This window comes from Anolis sagrei, chromosome 2 (genome assembly GCF_037176765.1).
Source record: "Anolis sagrei isolate rAnoSag1 chromosome 2, rAnoSag1.mat, whole genome shotgun sequence".
Taxonomy (NCBI): domain Eukaryota; kingdom Metazoa; phylum Chordata; class Lepidosauria; order Squamata; family Dactyloidae; genus Anolis; species Anolis sagrei.
In genome coordinates this window covers 101,453,232-101,476,091 of record NC_090022.1, presented here as the reverse complement: position 1 = coordinate 101,476,091, position 22,860 = coordinate 101,453,232, and the positions used below count along the sequence as shown (strand labels likewise).

The 22,860-nt window shown below is 42.2% G+C and overlaps 1 protein-coding gene across 2 annotated transcripts in view; it reads left to right on the top strand.

Moving 5' to 3' along the window:
* Positions 1–22,860, top strand: part of STK10 (serine/threonine kinase 10) — a 129,967-nt gene that overhangs the window by 47,140 nt on the left and 59,967 nt on the right. The window contains exon 1 of one of the 2 annotated variants that reach the window (XM_060765098.2): positions 2,924–3,709. The exons of the other annotated variant lie outside the window; for it this stretch is intronic. Coding sequence (XP_060621081.2) covers positions 3,554–3,709 — 156 coding nt within the window. The 5' untranslated portion in view covers positions 2,924–3,553. Of the gene's footprint in view, positions 1–2,923; positions 3,710–22,860 lie in introns of those variants that run through there. 2 annotated transcript variants of the gene reach the window in all.

Here is a 22,860-nt window from a genome sequence, read left to right as displayed (position 1 = left end):
TACAATTACTAACAGTAGCAAAATGACAGTTATGAAGTAGTAAAAAAAATAATTTTATGGTTGGGGGTCACCACAACATGAGGAACTGTATCAAGGGGTCACAGCATTAGGAAGGTTGAGAAACACTGTTTCAGAAGGATTTATTTATTCAGGTTCTGTGAAATTTCTGAATGCATATTTTAACTCTTAAAGGAGAGATCCCTTTAAGCCCAAGGATGGCATGTAGCCCCAATGTAACTTCAAAAGCCCCCTTACAACTGAGCGGAAATGGTACCCGCAGAAGTGATCTGTCCCTTCAGCAGCAGAAGGGGGAGGAGAATGGTAGGGAAGACAGAAGAAAAAAGGGATGGACTTTCCAACTTTGGACAATGCCCTCCCCTCTCGACACACCCCAAAAATTGCAAGCAGGGATGGATGTAATGAGTTGGATCCCTGCTGATGAGTTTGGCATTGTTGTTAATATCAACAGTTGTCCAGTGAAGACAGAAAGTTTACTTGTATTAGTAACTTTGTTTGTTACTTTTTGCATTAGCCTAGGCGTTTGAGGCTGGGGAAAGAAAGGGAGATTGGCATAATCTGGGTAGAATTCCTTTGGGGCCCAATTCAACTATTAGGGAATGCTGGGCTCTTCTCTGCTGTAGACCATCTGCTGCATCATCTACCACCAATGGTGTTTATGTCATAACAATAATGTTTGCAAGAAATCTAGCTTTGAAAAAAACTCTTTGGGAGGCCTAGGACTACACCCAGTTCCAGCACAGAACACAATGCCTTCCCAGAAGTTCACTTAGTAAAGTTCATAACCATTTGCTACATAAGACATGTAACTCCAAATTATGCACTTCTCAACTCATTCCTCTAGATGTCCCTATTAGCCTGCATTTGTCCTCCACACAAACACACACACATATATATAAGCAATAGAAATGCTCAGGGGACACATCTGAAGACACAGAATTGTTAGAAAGAGAAATGTGAATTGGTGCCCTCCAAATGTTTTGGGCACCAGCTCCCATTCTGTAGCCATGGTGGTTGAGGCTTACAGTAGTTGTCATCTAAAATATCCAGGAGGCACCAGAAGTTATCCACTCTACCGTCTCTATGTCATACTGTTCATGTGGGAAAATAAGGTTGCTCTAGTCAAGTTTCTTCAACATGTGGCCTTCCATGTGTTTTGGACTTCAGCTCCCAGAATTCCTGCCCAATGAATAAGCTGGCTGGGGCTACTGAGGGCTGCAGGTTGAAGAGGCCTGATCTACATCACTTCAACTACACAGTAGAGCTGCGGTGATGCAATGGGTTAAACTCTTGTGCTCGCTGGACTGCTGACCGGCAGGTTGGGTTGCTGATCTGAAGGTTGCTGGTTCAAATCTGCCAGATGGGGTGAGCTCCCATCTATCAGCTCTAGCTTGCGGGAACATGAGAGAAGCCTCCCCACAGGATTGTAACACATCTGGGAATCCCCTGGGCAATGTCTCTGTAGATGGCCAATTTTCTCACATCAGAAACAACTTACAGTACGTTCTCAAGTTGCTTCTGACATGATTTTCAAAAACTACACAGTAAGCTGCATGGCTGCAAGTCCCACCATGGCATCAGACCTGCTTAAGCAATGACAGCTTGGAGGGCGGAGGCTGTGAGAATTCAGTTTAGGAGCAAAACCCTGACATCACAATGTGGTTTGTGAACTAATGTGCCAGATAAGAAGAGATTCATATGGTTGCCCATGAACCAAATCAGGGATTTGCATCAAGAGGGAAATTGCCCCAAGATTTGATACGAGGGAGACAATAAAGCAAGGCTCAAGGAGAAAGAAATTCAGCAGATGACTTGTGGCTAACTCTCAGATACTTCTGAATTGAACCCATGGTGTCCATGTGCGTGGCACTGGGGGAGCGGTCTGGCACACACCCATTTCCTCACCTCATGTTTTCCCTTGGGTACTTCTGCCAAGGAAGCCTGCTTAGTAAGTGCTTGGATGCCAGACCACCAATGAAGATGGTAAGCTCCACTTCAGAGGAAGTTACTGATAGTATGAAACAATAACTCCCCATTACACAAAGCAAAACACCAGAACACTACCTGCAATACAGACATCTCTACAGACAAAACTTAGGCCTCCTCCACACAGCTGAATAAAATCCCACATTATCTGCTTTGAACTGGAATATCTGGCAACAAGGACTCAGGGCCCTTCCACTCAGCTCTAGATCGCAGAATATCAAGGCAGAAAATCCCACATTATCTGAGTGTGGACTCAGATAACTCAGTTCAAAGCAGATATTGTGGGATTTTCTGCCTTGAGAGATATAGGGCTGTGTGGAAGGGCCCTGAGTCCACACTCAGATAGCATGGGATTTTCTGCCTTGATATTCTGGAATATAGAGCTTTGGAAGGGCCCTCAGTGATTCAAAGTGTCACTAATAATGGCCCCACTGACTGGGCTGCATGTGCAGTAGTGGAAAGATTAAAACGTAAGTTTGAGCCTTGGAGGGCCCTTCCACACAGCTGAATAAAACCCCACAATATCTGCTTTGATAAACCAGTCCAAAGCAGATATTGTGGGACTTCCAGACTGATGTTCTGGGTTATGCGGCTGTGTGGAAGGGGCCCTAAGATCGAGGGTGGTATTTTTAGCCCCAACTTTCCCCCTTGGCTCCACTCACCCACTTGGAAGGGCCCTAGGTCTACTGATACCGAGCACTGTAGCTGGGCTTGTGAAGCCATGTTTGTGCGGTTAAGAAAAGTAGAACTTTCTTCTGAAACACGGCCTGAAAGTTTCCTAGGCAGTCGCTTTGGGTGGTTGCGGCAGGTAGGCACGCGCAGGCACCCACCCCCGCTCGCCACGCCACGCTCGCCGTCTAAGGCGTCAGTCTTTCTGCGGACGCCTCCCCCCCCTCCTCCCTCCCCCCCCCCCCTTGCTCTTGACCCGAGACTCTCTCGCAGCCTGGACAACAAACTTCGGAAGTAAACGGGATTTAACCGTGTCCCTTCCTGTCGGGAAGCTCTGCGAAGGCGAGAGAGGCGTCTGGGTGGGAAGGCGGCTTCCCCGCAGCCCGTTTGTAAGCAAAACACCGAGCTCCGAAGGCGCCCCATTGCGCCCCCTCCCCGCTGTTCGTGACGGGGCTCGGGCAGGAAGGAACGGAGGAGAGAGAAGGAAGGAAGGAAGGAAGGAAGGAAGGAAGGAAGGAAGGAAGGAAGGAAGGAAGAGTCCGTAGCGAGCCGGAGGGGCCGAGGCGGAGCCAGGAGGGGGCGGGCCCGGGCGGCGGGGCGCTGGCGAGGCCGGAGGGGGCTGGCCCGGTCCCGAGCGGCAGGTGAAGCGGGCGCCGCCTGGGAGGGGCTCTTGGGACCGGGCCCCGCGCACCTCGCAGAGTAAGCGAGGGAGGAGAGGTGCGGGGAAACACCCGGCTTGGGATTCCCCGCCGCCGCTCCCGCCGCTGCTCTCGCGTCTTGGCTTTGGGCGCTTCTCCGGGGCCTGCAGAGGGTCTTCTCTCCTCCTCCTCCTCCTCCTCCTCCTGCTTGTTCCCCGCGGAGGGGTCCCTCCCGGGCCAAGATGGCCTTCGCCAATTTCCGCCGCATCCTGCGCCTCTCGCACTTGGACCGGCGCCGCTCCAAGGAGTTCCCGCACGTGCGCCGCGACCTGGACCCCAACGAGGTCTGGGAGATCCTGGGCGAGCTGGGCGACGGCGCCTTCGGAAAGGTCTACAAGGTGAGCCCCCGGACACACGCCACGCCGACGCCTAAGCCGGCCGGTGCCCACCTCCTCCCACTAGCACTCTCAGGAGCTGGAGTTGGGCCAGACTCTGTGCATTTCTCAATGGAGATGCGCCCTTGGAGGGGGGGGGGGGGGGAGCGGACAACCAACCCATTCGGTGTCTTAAAAATACCTCCTCACGCTAGAGCAGGCCTGGGCAAACTTGGGCCCTCCAGGTGTTTTGGACTTCAACTCCCACAATTCCGAACAGCCGGCTGTTCGGAATTGTGGGAGTTGAAGTCCAAAACACCTGGAGGGCCCAAGTTTGCCCAGGCCTGCTCTAGAGCATGGATCCACTTTAAATCCAGTTTCTGTCTCCTGCAGAATTCTGGGGCTTGTAGTTTAGGGAGGGACCTTTAAACTTATCACCCACTCACGACCTGGGCCACACTAAACTACAAAGCCCAGCATTCTGCAGGAGGCAGCAACAGCATTTAAAGTGGATCTATGCTGTAGTGCAGTGGTTCCCAACCTGTAGTCCGTGGACCACCAGTGGTCCACAAGAACAAAAATATATGGTCCACAGCCTCACCATTACTATACCAGTGCCTCGAAACCACACAGCAACTAGAGCAACTGGTCTCCTATAGTGCCAAAGCAACAGGGATGTCATGAGGGGAGAGGCTGACTACCCACGAAAGGTTGCCACTACCACATCAGCTTTAGATTATTAAATATGGTTTTCTGTGGGCGAGCAGATGGCAACTACTGGACGGCATATGTTCTGTATCAGAAACTAGAGCTGATGTGGTCTATCCAATGCAATTTTCTGAATCAGCACCCCAAACAGAATCAAAAGTTGACCAAAAACTGATTTGTAACCCTTTTGGTATTAATGTTGGAGAGTGGTCAAAGTGGTCCCTGGTAAAAAAAAAAAAAGGTTGTGAACCACTGCCTTACCCAGATTTCCTAAATACCACCAAAATAAACCCGTGATTGGTTGAGATGGCAATGCCCTTGCTTTCTGGTGGCATAATGCGTGTGCGTAAGGTGTATATGAAACATACATGATTTTTGTGATCACATTTGAGCTCCCATCTCCAAGATAGCTTGGTATACAAATGAAAGAATTCCAAATCTGAAAGACCTCCAATCCAAGTGTTTTGGAAAGGAGATCCCCATCCTGTGCTACCTGGTTGGCACCAGAACCTTTTGCGGGGCCCTTTCAGAAACCCAGGGCCAGCTGGCTTCAGTTGGACTGCGCTCAGGATTTTCCCAGCTTGCCTGGTGAAGTTCTCACTAACAGCATCATCACACTAGAGCAGTTGTTCCCAACCTGTATTTGACCAGGGACTATTTTGACCAGGGACCACTCTCTAATATTAGTACCAAAAGGGCTACAAATCAGTTTTTGGTCAATTTTAGATTTGGTAGAGTACTGCTCAGCCCCATTAGCCGAAAAGGTCCAGCTGCTCTTATCAGTTTTAGCGAAAGCTTCAGCTGCCAGGCTCGTTTTCATGCATTCAGCAGACAAATCCCCCAAATTGCCATAATCTAGGACACCTAAACAATACTTTGCACACCCCTACACTGCATCCATATCTATATATATGTAACGGAGCAAAGGTTACTGCCTCAACATGTAGTAAACTCACACAGCTTCCATTTGGGAAAATTTCAAATGATGAGGCTTACAAATCTGTACACGTAGTGCCCAAGTTATGAACAAGATGGGCTCAGTAGGCTTGTTTTTAAGTTGAATTTGTATGTAAGTTGGAATAGATACATTTTAAAGTGTATATATAAAGCTTTGGATAGCATAGGGAAGAGTCAACACTCCTGTGGTGTTGACTTTGCTGTCTGTGCCCCTGTGCAGAAGATTTCACTACACTTTCTGTCCCTGTGACAATTGGATTTTGAAAATATGGCTTGTTGTGGAAACAAGGATTGGTGAGGAAGCTTCAGTGGAGATGCCTTTTTCTCCATCATAACTCTTTCACAAGTTGATTTCCTTTTGTAGGGGTAGATTTCTCTCACTTCCTGTTGTCTCACCCCTGTTCTTAACTATGAGTCATTTGTAAGTTGGATGTTTGTAACTCAGGGACTGCCTGTATTGTATGGAACAGCTAAACATTAGAGACTGAAAGGGAGCATTGCTTCAGCCCAGCAGACTCTTGGAGCACGTCTCTATTCGAGCACCCTGTTTCTCACAGCAGCCTACCAGGTGCCTTTCAAAAGTTCATAGGGAAGAGATGAAGGTGATGCCCTCTTCTTCATTGGTGTTGGGAGTCTCAGATAGTGGCGGAGAGACTTAGCCACCACTTCTTATTGATATCAATGGCTACTCTCAAATTCAAGTGCATTTGAATTAATCTGACCTGGAAAGTCTAGGGAGGTAATCACGGGCAGTTGGAAGGTGTCATAATTACATTCTGCTTGCCTTTGATTACTAGTAAAAATTTCTTAGCTTTTATATATGTAGGTGTATACGAGAAAATCCTAAACTGTATGTTTGTGGAGTTTATTTTTTCCTCTCTCTCCCTTGTTTTAAACAAGCATTATGTTTCTTGCATGGTATTAACCATCAAATATCTTTTCTTTCTGCATTGTTGTGGAGTTAGGTTCTGCCATGTGAGGCCTACTGCTGGTGTTGTACCTGTCATGTTGTACCTGTTCCTTCAAGGGATGTATGGCGTTATTTTCTCTTAAAAGAGCAGTGCATATTTAGGGGAGGCCAGTCTTTTTGTGGTTCCTTCAGATATCAGACAGCTCTTCCTTTTACACTATAAGATCTCAGAAAGATTATATGGTGTTTTAATAAGCTGCTGCAAAGTTTGCTTCCTTTTATTAAATAATTTCTAGATGCAGGTTTTTATCATATGGACCAGGGCCAGGTAAGATGTAAATTTCCAGTTGGACCACAGCTCCTCAACATCCCTTGCTGTTTGCTATGCTGGTATTTATTTATCACATCAGAAACAAATTGAGGGTACAGTTGTAATTTATTTAAAAACACAAAGTTAAAAACTTGGCATTATGCTAAAGGTCCTTTGACCAGAAACTGGCCACGTGGAGTGCCTCTGGTGTAGCTGTAAGAAGGTCCTCCATCGTGCATGTGGCAGGGCTCAGTCTGCATTGTAGTAATCTGTGATTTGCTCTTCCCCACACTTGCATGTTATGGACTCCACTATGTAGCCCCATTTCTTAAAGTTGGCTCTGCATCTCATGGTTCCAGAGTGTAGTCTGTTCAGCACCTTTCAAGTCACCCAATCTTCTATGTGCCCAGGAGCAAGTCTCTCATTTGGTATCAGCCATGAATTGAGGTTCCGGGTTTTTTACCTTGCCAATTTTGGGCTCTCACTTGCTGAGCTGAGGGATGAGAGTTATAGGAGAACCACATTTTGAGGGCTGCACTTTAACCATCTGAGGACTCTCTTACATGGAGCACCTCTCTGAATCTAATTAATGATAATGGTCAGCTGTAGTTATGAGGTGTCAGAGAATAGATATATTTTTTAAAGAAGTAGCCATGTTAATCTCTTGCAACAAGAGAAAGAGAAAGAGAAAGAGAAAGAGGGAGAGCAGAAAAAATGGAATATAGCAGTACCTTTCGTTGGTTTTTATGTGTATTATGAAAAACAAAGAAATTGTGGAACACTGTATCTAGAAGTTTCCTTATGGTAAAAATGCCTCTATTATTCATTATTTTTGGATTCTTTATGCATTTTGGTATAGACAGCTTCTTAAGTTCCCTAAAAAGCCGCCACGCAATAAAAAAGAAAGGAAATAATGGAAAACATGTGGAGAGATAGCTGAGCTTGTCTGTGAAGCTAGCAGGGACATTATCTCAATATGTCTATCTACGAATCCTCTGCTTGAAGTTATTCTCCCCCGCCTTTATTTGTTTTGTTTTGGTTGTGGTTCTCAATGACCATACTGGGAGTTGTTGTCTGAAAGCCTCCTTCTGGATCCTATTACATCCCATCACACTCCCAAAACTATAAATATGTTTTATACCTGAGTCTTTATTATCATTCTGTACAACATCCAAAGAAGTGGGGAAGTAAATTTCAGGATTCTGTTTGCTAAAACATTACAGAAATGTTCCTTAGCCAATGTGTCAGAATAGTTTCCAGTGGTCAAGCTGACAAAGAATGATGGGAATTTTAGTCTAACTCTAAAACATGCATGGGAGAGATGGTGACATTCTGATTGCTGGATACACTAATTTGTCAATGCAGTCCATTATTTGTTAATCCATAATTATTATGTTGGCTAGATACAAATGGAATCTAGCAATGTATGCTATTTGGAGATATATGATCAGTGTCTGCTCTAGCTATTTTTGAATACCAGGATTTGTATGGCTGCTTGACCTACCACAAGGAAGTCTTGGTGTATTGCATTATCTGCAGTAATCAGCATTTCCATTGCTTTAGATTAAGAATATTGTGGCAAAAAAAACAAACAACTGATTTGCATGGGTTGTTGTAGGTTTTTAAACTCTTCTGTGTTTTTAAAAGTGATTTCATATCATTTTATGTGCTGATTTTAAATTTTATTTTGAAGCTTTTCAAACTCTCTGGGAGAAAGGTGACATATAAATGAAACCAATAAACTGGGAAAGGCTGTTTCTTATGCTAAGAAAAATATTCTATTATTCCAGGTTTGTGAGTTCTTTGTGCTTTTTGGCATAGAAAGTTACGCCTGTTTTGTGACAAGCCCCTAAGCAATTAAAGAAGAAATTCAATAATGGAAAGAGAGTGGGGAGAGGTAGCTGAGCTCCTCTTTGAAACTAGCTGGAACCGTATGTCATTCTAAGAGTACTCTGCTAGAATTTTTAATCTTTTTACTACAATTCCCAGTGGCCAAACCAGAAATTATAGTCCAAAACAAAAGCATCAAAGACTATAGTTTAGCCTTAAACAGTCATGTTTGGAAAGATAAGCCCATATAACTGGAATTGATGTACAAATGTGCCCAAGGGCCATGCTGAGATTTTATTTCCCCTCTGTATTATTATTGTCTGGCTTTCTTTGTTCCCACTGCTATCTATTTATATCTCATGCTGTCAGCACTGCCCATTTCCCCTACTTTTGTTTGCATCTGACATGGTGTTCTCTGATCACTGAAAGTTTATGATGAAATGTTTGTCACCTTTCAAGATGTTACAGAATGTAGTATATGCTATGCATGTCTAAGGTAAATGTAAAGGTTTCCCTTTGACATTAAGTCTAGTCGTCTTTGACTCTCGGGAGTGGTGCTCATTTCTGTTTCTAAGCCAAAGAGCCGGCATTGTCTGTAGACGCTTCCAAGTTCATGTGCTGGCATGACTGTATGGAGCACTATTACCTTCCTGACTGAGTGGTACCTATTAATCTACTCACATTTGCATGTTTTCGAACTGCTAGGTTGCTCTCCAGATTCGAACCTCTGACCTTTCGGTTAGCAAGTTAAGCAGCTTTGCAGTTTAACCTGCTGTGTCACCGGGGGCTCTTAAAGATAAATTTCTTCTTTGAGATAAATATCAGTTCAGGTAACATACAGTAAAAAATCAAAAATCCACAAATGAGCAATAATTTTTTGGCCAATCAAAATACACAAAACATTTCATGCAAGCTGTCAAAGCTCCACTGGCTTCTTTAACAGGCAAAATATGTTAAAGAATCATACAAAATAAAGAAAAAAATAATCATGTTGGAATAACAGGCCTTTGTTTTGTATCAGATGTTGTTTTTGTTGTTGATCAGTTGGTTTGGCCATGTCTCAATGTAGGCAGTAGGTCCAAACTGCCATATGGGACCATGAAAAAATTAAGTAAATGTTAAACTCCAAAAAGCAGCAGGAAAGTAATTTCTCTTGGGATCCAGAGCGTCTTTTGTGAAGCCATAGGCCTCTTCCTTAGGCAGCGAACATACACAAATAACAGTTCAGTGAGGGTTAAGCTGTGCTGAATGAGTAAATTTTGCCGCCTGTCAAAGGCAAAATCAGTGGACATACCTGCTCCTCTGGAATTTTCCAGTAATTTTACTATCCAGTATCTTCCCCTCATGACTGTCTTCAGTGCTTGATTCTTGTCTAGCATAGACCTTATCTTTATTTTCATGCCCATTTTTTAAATGCGGGGCTTGCTTATTCCAGTTGAAATTAAGTAATGTGGCCATCTTCCACTCATTTCATTGTATGTGATCAAACATTTCCTCCATCTTGTGTCTTTTTCTTTTTATGATATATATCTTCCAGAAAACACCACTTTTGAAATCTATCCAATGTTCAGGACTTCTATGTGGGAATGTAACTATCCATTTTGAAAGGCAGCCATGCCCTTAGGTCTCCATAGGCACACCCTCAAATGCAGGCAGATGGGTTTATCCACATCAGCAAACCGATTCTATCACTTTTCGTCTCATCTCCATCTGAAACTGGTCCTTTGTAAAGCCATTGGATCATAATTGCCTTCTGAAGATTGAGCCACATGTTTACTTTGCATTGGAATAGAAAATAGCAATTGTCAGGTTTGCCCACTATCAGGGGATCCTGGGGGAGTTGCAGAGTGGTTTCTGAATAAATATGCATAGGACTAGGCTATACGGTATATCCTTGTGTGAAAGTTGGAGTCTCATTTCTTTTAGCATTCAGGGTTGCTTAAGGGGTGTGTGGCGGAATTCGGTGTTTGCCATTAAGGTGTCTCTTCCAAATTGATAGTGACCAAATAGTGAAGTCATCATCCCACTATCCATTTTATGTGTTTGTGTATGTGTATACACATACATGCATAATGTGGTTTTTAAAAATGGAGTTTTGAAGAAGAAAAAAAGACCAGCCAGATTCCAACTGGTGACTGTCAATTAGAAGGCGTTTTCATTGACCGCCCCATGACTGTGGAATGACCTGTTGGAATTTAAGACCCAATTTAAAACACATCTCAACCGGCAGGCCTGTTCAGACAACTTTCAATCATGAGTTTTGATTTACATACTATTGCTACTATATGTTAATTCTGTATCTGTGTTTGCTGCAAGTTTTTATATATTTATCTTTTTATAATACTGTATGATATTTTATGTTCATGTGCTTTTGAGTTTATTGTACCCCATCTTGATCCATCAGAAAAACCAGGTAATAAATAGTATTTATTATTTTATTATTACCTGAGAGGAAACGAAGTCAGCTTCACAATGGATTTATGCTGGTACACTCCAAAATCCACTCAAAGCAATTTATTAATTCTGTGAAAAAGTTTAAGTCTTGCAGCCCATTGCCTCTTAACTTGTAGCTGACAGTGAGTAATCCTCTGTAATTAGATTGACTTGAAAGCTTGAAAAGTTCTTATATAGTTGGTCCTCTGTATCCATGGATTCCACCATCCACAGTTTGAAAATATTTAAAAAGCATTCCAAGGTGATTTTTGCCATTCCATATAAAAAAACACCTTTCTACTACACCATTGCATATAAAAACCCATCTGTTTTTTTAGTTATGAAGACATTATTTAAAATAGAAACTGATAGGATCTATTCTTAAAGTTTTTTGTATGTTATTTACATCCCTTGCTGTCAGTTGGTCTAAACACCAACTAATTTGTGACTCGTATAGTTTGGTCAAAGGTATCAAAGGATCTCTCTGGCTGAGAATTCAGAAACCCCTCCCATTGCAAATCCTAGATATCCCGAAGATAAAACTGTGCAGCAGAATCACAATGCTATGATTGTGTGGTGTGAAAAAGCCCTACGTTTCTCCACTTGCTACATAGGTGGAGAGGAAGAAACAGGAGAACAGAGGGTGGTAGGAACAGAGTGAAAAGAGAAGTGGCTTCTCACCTCGTGCTATCCACCACTGGCTTCAGGATGGCTCACTGCTGGCTTGGCTCCTGACAGATTCCTCTTAAGAGGAAAGAGTCTAGACCTGCTAGTTTTTGAGATAAACCTCCCAGAATCTCTTAGCAAGACAACTATCTTGGGGGTTCTGAGAAATTTGTAGTTTTAAAAAACCCAAGCTCTATAAGAGAATGAGGCCTTCAACTGAAAGGTTGGTTCCTGTTGCTTTTTCTCAAGGCGACCTTGTGGTCCAATTTTCCGTGCCCTCATTCCACTTCAGTGACTGTTTCTGGTCAAGCTAGAGAAAGGCCCTATCAAGGAGTCAAGGAAAGTTCAATAGTTGTTGCAAAGGAAGGAGAGGTTTGACACAGATTGGATGCCAGATTTGGAGACAGTGACCCTTTACTCTTTGTCTTCTACAGTTGCAGTCTTGAGTCTCCTTCACAGGGGTTGACTTTATTAGCTGGTGCCAACACTGTGTTCTTTCCTTCCTCTAGGAATGAATAAATGTCCTGAAGCATCAAGAAAGATGAATATGACTCCTACAGCTTTGTGTGGGTGTGGTTTTACGGGCAGTAAAACCAGCAAGAGAAAGATCTATTGTTTGGGGGGTAAACTGCACAGCAATGCTGTGGATAGTTTCATTGAGCCAGTTCAAACTCTTCAAGCTTGGTCAGCTGGAATAATTCAGAGAACTCTTCTGCAGGCAATGAAGCTGAAGGCAAAGGAGTCTGTTTAGAATAGCTTACATGTGCACAGTTCTGATAATATTTTGCATTCTGAAACAATGGAGCAGAAAGATTTTTATACAACGGTTATGCTAAGTGGATTACAAGCCAACAGGCCTTGCTTCTAGGGTTTGGTTAAATCACCTCTCCTGAGTATTAATCCATCATGTCACCCATGAAAATGTTGCCTGGACCCCTTGCAGAGTTGAATGCATTGCCTCTGGGCCTCCTGTGTAATTTTATCTTGGTGCTCCAGAGGCTACCAGAAAGATATCTACACCCTTGATAAGTGGGCGGTGGCAGGATGGGGACAGGATATGCTTCTGTTAGTGTGGTCAGAGACTGCCAGTTTCTGTAGCAAACAAGGTGCTGAAGTAACTTCCTGCTGATTCTCCCTCCCTGCCCCCAAAGGTTTTGTTATGTTAATATTGCAGTTTCCTAAACAGGTCCCATCTAATTTCAGGTTGTAGTTTGCCTATGTTGAAAGAAAAACCTTCAGAGGAATATCTTGTCCTTGAATTTTCTAAACCTCAAACAATATTATATGTAGGGTTTTTTTTTTTAAGTTGTGGAAGGAAGGGCTGGGGAACAGTGTTTTTGATGTATTGTCAAAGGCTTTCATGGCCAGAATCACTGGGTTGTTGTGAGTTTTCTGGGCTGTATGGCCATGTTCCAGAACAGTTCTCTCCTGACGTTTCACCTGCATCTATGGAAGGCATCCTCATGGTTATGGCCCTCAAAGGTCTCCTGAGGAGACCAGTGCATCCCCTTAACCTGTAACAGATTTTCCACCGCTTCTCTATGTCTTGAACGTCTGTCAGCTTCAGACCTTTTGGCCATAACAATTAATTCCCAGGAGCATGAGTCTGATACAAATCCAGTTTTTCACATGTCGAATTTGAGGACTATTTTCCAGAGGGTGATAAATGCTTGTATTCTGATGTGTTTATTTTTTCTTCTTCTGCACACAAAAGGGTACTGTACAGCTAGCATTTTATTCCCCAACAAGTATACTCATCTTCTGAACAAAATTACAAATTAAGGGAGCTGCATTAACAATGTAGTGCAGAGTATGACCACTTTGCTGTATTCTTGTATTATAACTTAGTTTTGATAGTAATCAAATATTCTGCATGCCATCCTCAGGCATTTTGCTGGCTGTGGTCAGCAGCAAATGGCAGCCCTCTCTCAACACTATCTGATCAAGTTGAAGCATGTAGTCACCAAAGCCAAAAAACAAGTAACTTCAACATATAAAGCAGGAGATCCCACAAGCACTGGGATTGTGGCGCAGCTGGCTGAGTGTCAGCTGCATTAAGATCACTCTGACCAAAAAATCATGAGTTCGAAGCCAGCCCAGGTTGGAGTGGGTTTCCAACCAATTGTGTATAGCCTGTTGTCGACCTTTGCAACCCGAAAAACAGTTGCATTTGTCAAGTAGGGAAATTAGGTACCACCTTAAAGTGTGGGGAGGTTAAATTAACTGATTTATGAAGCCATAAAGAAGACTCATTCATAAAGAAGACAGCAAAGCATTACAGCGGGGAAGCATGCGGGGAATGCGGAAGTACTTCATCAGCGTCGCAGATGGACGATGAAAGTGACAGCTCCCCTGGCGGCCAGAAAAAAAGTTAAATAGCCTCTGTGTATGTTTGTATATGTTTGTATGTCAAAAATTGGCATTGAATGTTTGCTATATATGTGTACACTGTAATCCGCCCTGAGTCCCCTGCGGGGTGAGAAGGGCGGAATATAAAAGCTGTAAATAAATAAATAAATAAATAAATAAATAAATATGTCCTCTCAGCTACATCACTAAAAATACAATATGTATTACAAAAGGGAAACAAATGGTTGATGACATTTCATACCTATATTTTGAGAAAGTCACCTCATTATGACTAATGGTGAGCCTAGGGCTGCTACATTGTCCTCCTGGGCACCTAGGCATTTTCAGAATTCCTTTCGTTTGAAATCTCCTCTTCTTGTCATCTGACCATTTGACTCTAAGTTTAAATGGGCTCCCTGTGGTGGTGACCCTTGATACAGGGATTTGGTTTATGTGAACTTTATGACCAGAGACAATTATGTCCAGAATCATGGGCTGATGCTCACTATCAGTTCTGGTACCAATGGTGAAGTTCTGGACTCTATAAAAGGCATTTCTCGAGCCTAGGGCATAATCTACTGTACTGGAGCTGAGTGGGTTTGAGAAAGTGAGTTCGCCACAGCTATCCTCTGAGGCTGATCTATTTGAGATCGGTAGAGCCAAGTTGAACTGGAGTTGCGCCAGGCAAAAATCAGCAAAGTTTGATTTTGGGTCTTTTGATTTTCTAAAGGGGAAGTACCTGTTGTCCCTTAATCCTCTTCATTCTGGGTATTTGTCTTCTAACTCATTGTTATTAGGGCTGATCCTTGCGTTTAGGTCACTCAATATGTATAGATATGAGCTAGGAAATTTAGTTAGTATTGAGAGGAGGTACTTCTCTAGTTTGCTCCAGGTTTCTTTGATCTGGTTTTTGGATTTGAGCAGAGGAATGTAAATGCTCACAAATAGAAAGCTGGTAATGTTATAGCTTAAATGGATTCCCCAAGCTAGTTGTTCACAATTGTCCAAGGTGTTTATGTTGGCCAACAATGAGTTGGACACTAGAATAGCAATGCCCCCCCATAGCTCGGCCTTTTGAACTAAGCTGGCTGGCATTCAGGGAATAAGAGACAAAACCATTTAGAGTAGTGGCCCAAGTTTCCTGCAGAAGGATCAGATCCAAGGAAGAGATATAATTCTAAAGTGACTGTCGACCCATTTATTTGCCCAGCTTACAATATTCCAGGAGATAACCCTTAGTAGAAAATACTCTTAGGGCCACCCGCATCAATCATCATGGCAGATCTGGTCAAAGAGACCCTCTAGGTCTTGCCTAATGCATCCGTTTTTCCTGGGCTTAGAACTGGGCTTAAATCTGAGGGTCATTGAGGAAGAAATGGGCTGGGACTTTAAGATCCGGGGAGAGAAGTTCATTTTGGAAGACAGCGGGTTTAATAGGTACATTGGCACTGGCAGGATGGAGTTTAGGAGGGGATACACTTTGCGTTGTTGTGAGGATTCTGGAAGATGATTTGAGGTCAGCACAGGTTTCTAAGGCCACTGCTTCTTGATGCTAAGCTTCAGAAGGACATGAATTTTGTGGAACAGTTGTTATCCCATGAGTTTGTAAGAGTTGTTCCTGAGTTGTGCAGAATCTTCTCCTTTTCTTCCTATTGGGAGATTTTGCTTCCTCAGATGAGTTTCTTTCTTGTTGTGTATGGCCTCTATGTGCTGGAAATGCAGGATTAATGTTGTCCATGCCCACGTTGCTCTGGGATACTTGGCAATGATTGGATGCACAAGGGGAGCAATGGTGGGGTAATTTGTTCTCATCTAGTCCATTTACTCCCTGGAAAAAAAACTCTGCAAAATTGTTTTTAATGTCATACCTAAAATAGAATGCCTTGTGTCATCATAATTTTCAGTCCTGTAAACTTAACCTCTTAAACTTTCCCCAGGATACTGGTTTTGATTCTGGAATGTACTTTTTTTTATCTTGCAAATGGTTTCTTTTTCATTTCTATCACTTGCTTATTTCTGCCTTCCATCGTTTATTAGGTTCCCCAGTATCCACTGAGTCCGCTTCACCTTGATCTCACTCTTCATCTAGGCAATGTCTCATCCATTCTTTATGTGTCAGTTCTACTTTCATAGAGAGCAATTTATCTCTGGCCTTCCATTTGCACCTCCCCCTTCTGGCTAACATTTTTAAATGGCTTCACACCTGAGTGACTCAACTTCATCTCTGAGTCAGCAAAGTAAATAAAATAAAATAAACTAGCCATGCCCTACCACACATTGCTGTGGCCTATAGTAAGAATTTTTGAAGTTGAAGTAGCTGTCTGTAATATTATGAAAGAGAGGTACCCTACCTATTCTTTGCCTCCCTTTTCTTTCCCTTTTGCTTTCTCTCCTTTCTTCCTTCTGTACCTCTTTCTTTAATTCCATTGCTCTTTGTTCCAGCCTTTCTTTTCTCCTTCCTTCCTTCCCTATCCTTTTATCTCCTTCTTCCCTTCTCTCCTTCTTTCCCTCCCTGCTTCTTTTGTTCTTTCCTTTTTTCTTTCCTTCCTTCCTTCTTTACCTCTTTCCTTTCTTTCTTTTCCCTTTTCTCTTCTTCCTTCCTTCCCTCTTTCCTTCCTTCTTTCCCTCCCTTCTTTTCTCTTTCGTTCCTTCCTCTACTTTATTCCTCCCCTCTTTTCCCCCCCTGCCTTCTTCTGTCCTTCCTGTCTCCTTCCTTCCTTCCTTCCTTCCTTCCTTCCTTCCTTCCTTCCTTCCTTCCTTCCTTGTTAGGGAGGTCTTGGCTTTAGGGGTTTCTCCCTTCCATTGCCTTCTGCCTGCCTTTGGCTGCTGTCTGAGCTGGAAAAGGTAGCCTAGTCACCCGGGGCAGTTTCCTCGTTACCCTTCCCTTGTGTTCTGTACCCACTTCTCCCTCCGCTGGCACCACTGTTGCCATCATCTTGGACTCACTTGGTAGCTGACAGACAGTGCCCATCGAGGCCAGAGCACATTGATAGTGGGTGCCCCAGGCAGGTGGTTGCCATTGATCGCTTCACCATCCGCTATCCAGCCTTGGAGGCCAAACAGAGGGAACAGAAGAGGCAGAGTGGGTAACACTAAGTGTTTTGGACTTCAATTCCCAGATTCCTTTCTTATTGTCCAAGGTAGCAGAGGCTTTTGTGAGTTGAAGTCTAGTTTGTGGGGATCACTGTGAGGAGCTGATCCTCCCTTCTTCCTTCCTTCCCTCCCTCCCTGCCTTTGCCTCATCTTCCCTTTGCCCCTTGCATTGGGTGTCTCGGACCGGCCATGGCTTGCCACCCTCCTCCTGGTGGTGGCTGCCTTGGCCACCCCTCCAGAGTTAAAAGTGGGGCCAAACTACACCTGTTCTACAATGTGTGCCCGAACTGCATCCTGACTCCATGGCTAAAACTCACTGGCGCCAGCTCACTTGCAGATGGTTGGTGTGTTGATTTTGCTTCACACGGGGGTGGGGGCCATTGTAACATATTTTTATTTTGGGGGTTTTAAAGTGCCTTTTGCTTTTTTGGTGGGTTTTTTGTGTGTGTGATGGTCACATCTTGGATTAGTAGGTGTCTCATAACCAAATTTGGTAGCAATTTGTCCAGTAGTTTTTGAGTTATGATGTCACTAAAAATGAACAGAACCTTTATATAGATAGATAGATAGATAGATAGATAGATAATGACTGTCTTATAAATTGTATAATTCTAAAGCCAAAGACTAACCGGTCTTCCTTTTAGTGTTTTAGATAATAAAACTTTAATTTGTTCATTTTATCATTCTCTCTCAACAGGCATTGATTTCTAAAACATATTCCAATTTAGTTCCAGCAGTAACAAATACTTATCACTTTACCTTTTTGGTCAGTGGTGGGCTCATGCCAGCAAACTGCCTCCCCATCCCACTTCTGCTACATAAATTAAACTCAGAATAAGAAATAACAGCCCCATGGTCACAGAGTACTGCTGAATTAACAATTGGTGACCAAAGTGATAAGAGTGGATGGGACTTGGTTTTTGGTTGAAAGAGTTTGTATTGTAGATCTTTGAAATCCTGCGTTTGCAGTTATCTTTTAATCAAAGATCAGTCTGAAAAGGACTTAGCACACTGTCACACTTTCCTTCATAAATTCTATTAAAAGGGGGGGGGGTTGACGTAGGCATTGGTCCTGTTGGGCAGAACTTTACAGCAGAAAGCCAGGCTGACATTCTTCAGGATGACCAGAAGCAGCTCAAAACGCTGCCAGGCTGGCTTTCTATATTTTGTAAAGTAACCTACACTTTCTTTAAGGGTGGTTATAAGACCATCAAGTGTAGAGTCTAAAATATCCCAGCTGCACCAGCAATTTTCAAGAAGCACTTCCCATTCACAGCTGAAAAACACTAGTGTGGTGACAAAGATTGATAATGGCAGGGAAAAGTAGAAGAGCTAATCTAGCTACAAGGACCTAGTTATTATATCTTATTTCTGGCCTGTTATACAAAAAAGGCAAGCCAAACCAAAAGCTCATACACATGTGCCACACTGTAAGTACTGATATCTAAACTCTGTTCCCTTGCTGTGACTCATCCTGGTTCTTCCGCCTGCTCTTGAACATTGTACTTCCTCTCTCAGGAACCCACCACAATAAGTTGCTAGGAAACATCTAGCAAGTATATGGCTCCCTCTTCAGCAACACACTTTCTCCCTACCTTTCCCTACTCATAGCCATGGGCCCCCAACTACTGCCATAGGACATAGAGGAAGGACCATGACTCCAGCATAATTTCTTCATGACAAAATTTGGAAACTGGGGAGTAACACTTTGCTAGGGTCCAGAGAGGTGGCTTTGGAGCACACATGATCTGGTGTGGTATCATATGTGCAAAGTGCATCAATGCATTATATGCCAGTTGGGCAAATGGAAGCCCTATAAGGGCATACTGTGCTAACTTTAGACCTTGAATGCAAACCTCTGGGATGGTTCAGATCAGTGGTAAGGGGTTCATGGTCTCAGTGCTAAAATGGAAGGAAGGCTGGGATAGAACCCTTTAGTGCACGCATACGCACATGAGTAGATAGATTGATAGATAAACTTGTAATATCTGAAATCAAATACTCGTATTATTGTATTTTAAGATAGAAGCCACAGAATAAATGTCATGTGTGATTTTGCCTGTTTCACACATCCACAGAGATAAGAGACCCAACCTTTAAAGCTTTTGTAGTTCTTCACAGGCTTTTCTTGCCACTAGTTGAATTGATACCTGTATTAGAAGTCCTTCCCAGGCACGGAACATTCTTTGCATTCTTTGGATCAGGTGAATGTATGATTCAGTTCAGATCTGTCAATAGCAGGTTTTTATTATGTGGTACAGTAACTGTTACCATTCATTTGTTTAAAGGTGTATTGCCACGTTCCAGGTTGTATGAATCATGTGATGAATCAGAACTAATTACTTCCAATCAGGGTGTGAAACAGTGAGAAATCAGTGATGATAGGGTTTCTAAAGCTGATTTTAAGTTATTGATTTAAATCACATTTGCTGCTGTGAAACCTGTCGGTCATCCATATCCATCGATTCTGTATCCACCGATTCAAACAACTACAGCTCAAAACATTCATTATCACACTGTATGCATGTATCATTCTTCCTTTTCTCTTTCTTCCTTTTACCCTATGGAATACATATTTTTAAATATTCTCCTGTGACATCTTACTTTTGACCAGCCTTTCTGTTTATCTGTCTCTCTCTCTCTCTGTCTGTCTCTGACACACATGAACTTAATTTTAACATGTTGAAAATAAAGGCTGCCTTTTGGTTTGGAAAAAATACTTAAATTTTTGTAGGACAAATCCCACAAATCTCCCACCTCTTTAAACCAGTTTAGTCCAGAATGCAATTTGTTCAGTTCTTCTCTCTTGTAATGGTCAGGTCTTTTTTTCATAGAATCGTAGAGTTGGAAGAGACCTCATGGGCCATCCAGTCCAACTCTCTGCCAAGAAGCAGGAAAATTGCATTCAAAGCACCCCCGACAGATGGCCACCCAGCCTCTGTTTAAAAGCCTCCAAAGAAGGAGCCTCCACCACACTATGGAGCAGTGAGTTCCACTGCTGAACAGCTCTCAGTCAGGAAATTCTTCCTTATGTTCAGGTGGAATCTCCTTTTCTGTAGTTTGAAGCCATTTGTTCCGCATCCTAGTCTCCAGGGCAGCAGAAAACAAGCTTCTTCTCTCCTCCCTATGACTTCCCCTCACATATTTATACATGGCCATCATGTCTCCTCTTCTCTCAGCCTTCTCTTTTGCAGGCTAAACATGTCCGGCTCTTTTGTCAGTCAAGTGTGTTTCTCTGGGGTTTACTACTTTGTTTTTTCTGTAGGTGGGGCTTAGGGAAGGAGGAAGAGTTTTTTACAAAATAAGTGACTGCTGCGAACCATTGCTACAACCTTTGCCCTCTGGGAGAGCAGGATGAGGTGGGCTGCCCAGAAAACTTGTTGTGGCGATTTGCTCCCATAATCATGGTAGAAGTTGAATTATCTTTCCCAATCCACTGTTGGATATAGATGATTCACTAAACTTCATAGGAGAACAGTAGTAAAGTGACATATTTTCTGACTTGTTTTTGATATTTAGTTTATATGTTTTTACTCTATATGTTTTTACTCACCCTGTTTTTCCTACCCTCACCCTTGTTTTGTTTTGGCTATAGATTTTTAAAATTTAAGAACTGTCAAATAAAAATATTTATATACCTAAATACAAATTAGAGTTCCATGTGTTTATATCCTATTAACCTAGTTATTAGTCAGTAAAAGTTTAACATTTTCATTTTTAAATATATGGAGTGAAAATTGATCTCCCTTTTCAAATGGAATTTTAAAAAGAAAAATAAATGAATTTAGCAACATGAAACAAGAAAAAGTCTGATAGACAATGATTTAATTCTTATTGTTAAGCAAAAATTCTCATGATTCAGGAAAATTCTTGTGATTCAAGAAAATTCCCATGATTTCCCAGAGCTTTTGTTTTAATCTATGCTCACTGTTTGCTCCCAATGAGGGAAACGCAGGTCAGCCATTTGATATAAAATGAAAGTTCTGTTCTCCCTTTTCCAGAACATCTTTCTAATGCTTGCTTCACACACTATGATTTAGGGATGTGCACTATTTTATAATGTATATATGCAGTGTGTTTATTTTGCAGGAACAGAGCTTGGAGAAGTCCCTTATTTGGACTACAATTCCAAGAGCCCTGCAACTGCTGTCCATGTAAGCTACTGGACTTAATAGCATCATAAGTCCAAATAAAGAGCTTCTCCAGGTTCTGTCATGGGCAGTGGTAGGCAGTGATGTGTTCTTGCTTTATTTGCATATGATGGCATAAAGTTTTACTGCTGTATAATCCATAATGTGTGATAATAGCCTTTCCCTCCTCATTTAACAAAAGCATTTTCTGTTGAATGTTGTTGCTTACTCCAAGTAGTCTAATTTAAAAAGTATCCACATTGGTTATGTATGCAACTGAATGTAAACTCTTTGTGGTCTGGCTATGTCATCATTACCCTCACATTTGTGTGTAGAAAATTATTGATCTAGACAGGTCAAGCACTGCATTAATTACAAAGCAATTAACTACCCTATCGTCTTTTTGTGATAGTTTCAATTAATGCATTGTAATAGTGAGCATGCCTCTTGGTGTGTTTGATTTTTAGTTCTTTTAGATTGAATGCACACGCCAGTGGAGTTGTGACCTTTTTAAAATACAAAAGCATTTTTTTAAAAAACATTCTGGGGAATATAGATTAAGCATCTTTTATCTGGCATACTGAAATCTGAAATACTCCAAAATCTAAACAGTCCACATGGGTGGTTGTGATACTGTCACCTTTGTTTTCTGATGGTTCAATGTACCCAACTTTTATTTTGTATACTCAAACTTTTTGTGTACAAAATTATTTAAAATATTGTGCTTAAAATTAGGCCTTGTATACAGGTTATGTATATAAGGTATATATGAAATATAAATTTTCTACTTAGAGTTAGTCCCATCTCCAAATATCTAATTATGTATATTCCAAAGTTCAAAATCTGAAAGGAAAAAAAAACAGAACACTTTTGCTCCCAAGCATTTTGGGTGAGAGATACTTAACCTGCAATAAGCAAATGAGTGCAAAGACATTTTGACAACTGAGAAGGAAGTGAAGCAGTAATGTATTTTTTACTTGCTTCCATTGTGTGAAAAACAAAGAAATACCAATGTCAGATTGCATAAAGCTCCAGGTGCGAAGTCAACAGATTTCTAGTTCTGAATCATCACATGATTTACTGTACAATCCAGAGGGGGACAAGTCAATACAAAATAATTGTTTCTCAGATGCAGAGAAATTTTCTGCCCGCCCTGCCAAACAATGCATCAGTTTTAAAAGACTGAGAAGGGGGTGTGTGTTCATTATTGATTTATGTATTTGCTACATTTTTATCCTTCAGCTAAGGAAAGGCAACATACAGAGCTCTTCCCTTTCACTCAGCAACCTGCTTATTTAACCACCACTATCTCACACTGGGGAATTCTGCACCAACTCCTTTGTGTTTTGTTTGAACTATGTAATAAATTTGTTGAATTAGATTTAACATTAATAAGCCTGGCAAGTAGACGAAGGGAATGCTACCTTGCTCTTGCTCTCTCTCTATGGTTCTTCAAAAACTTTTCTTGTTTTACTGGAATCTAGACAAGACCTTGGGCAATTTGAAGACAGTTGCTCAGTGGTGAATTGCAGTTCTTCCTTTCACAAATGGACAGTTTCTTTTCCTTATCTGTATCCTGAGCAGTGACCACAATTGTCATTTCAAATTTGTAGCTTAAAAACTAGGTCAAGGATGCAGTGTCTTCAGGTCCTCCAGAGGTTTTAGCCTGACTCAAAACAATATGTGTGAGGCTAGTCAGGAATTCAGTATCCTTCAACTGTTCCAATGTAGTAGGGATAGTCCCAGTTAATCTTCTGCTGTCCCACTTTCCAACTTCTTTTATAATGTC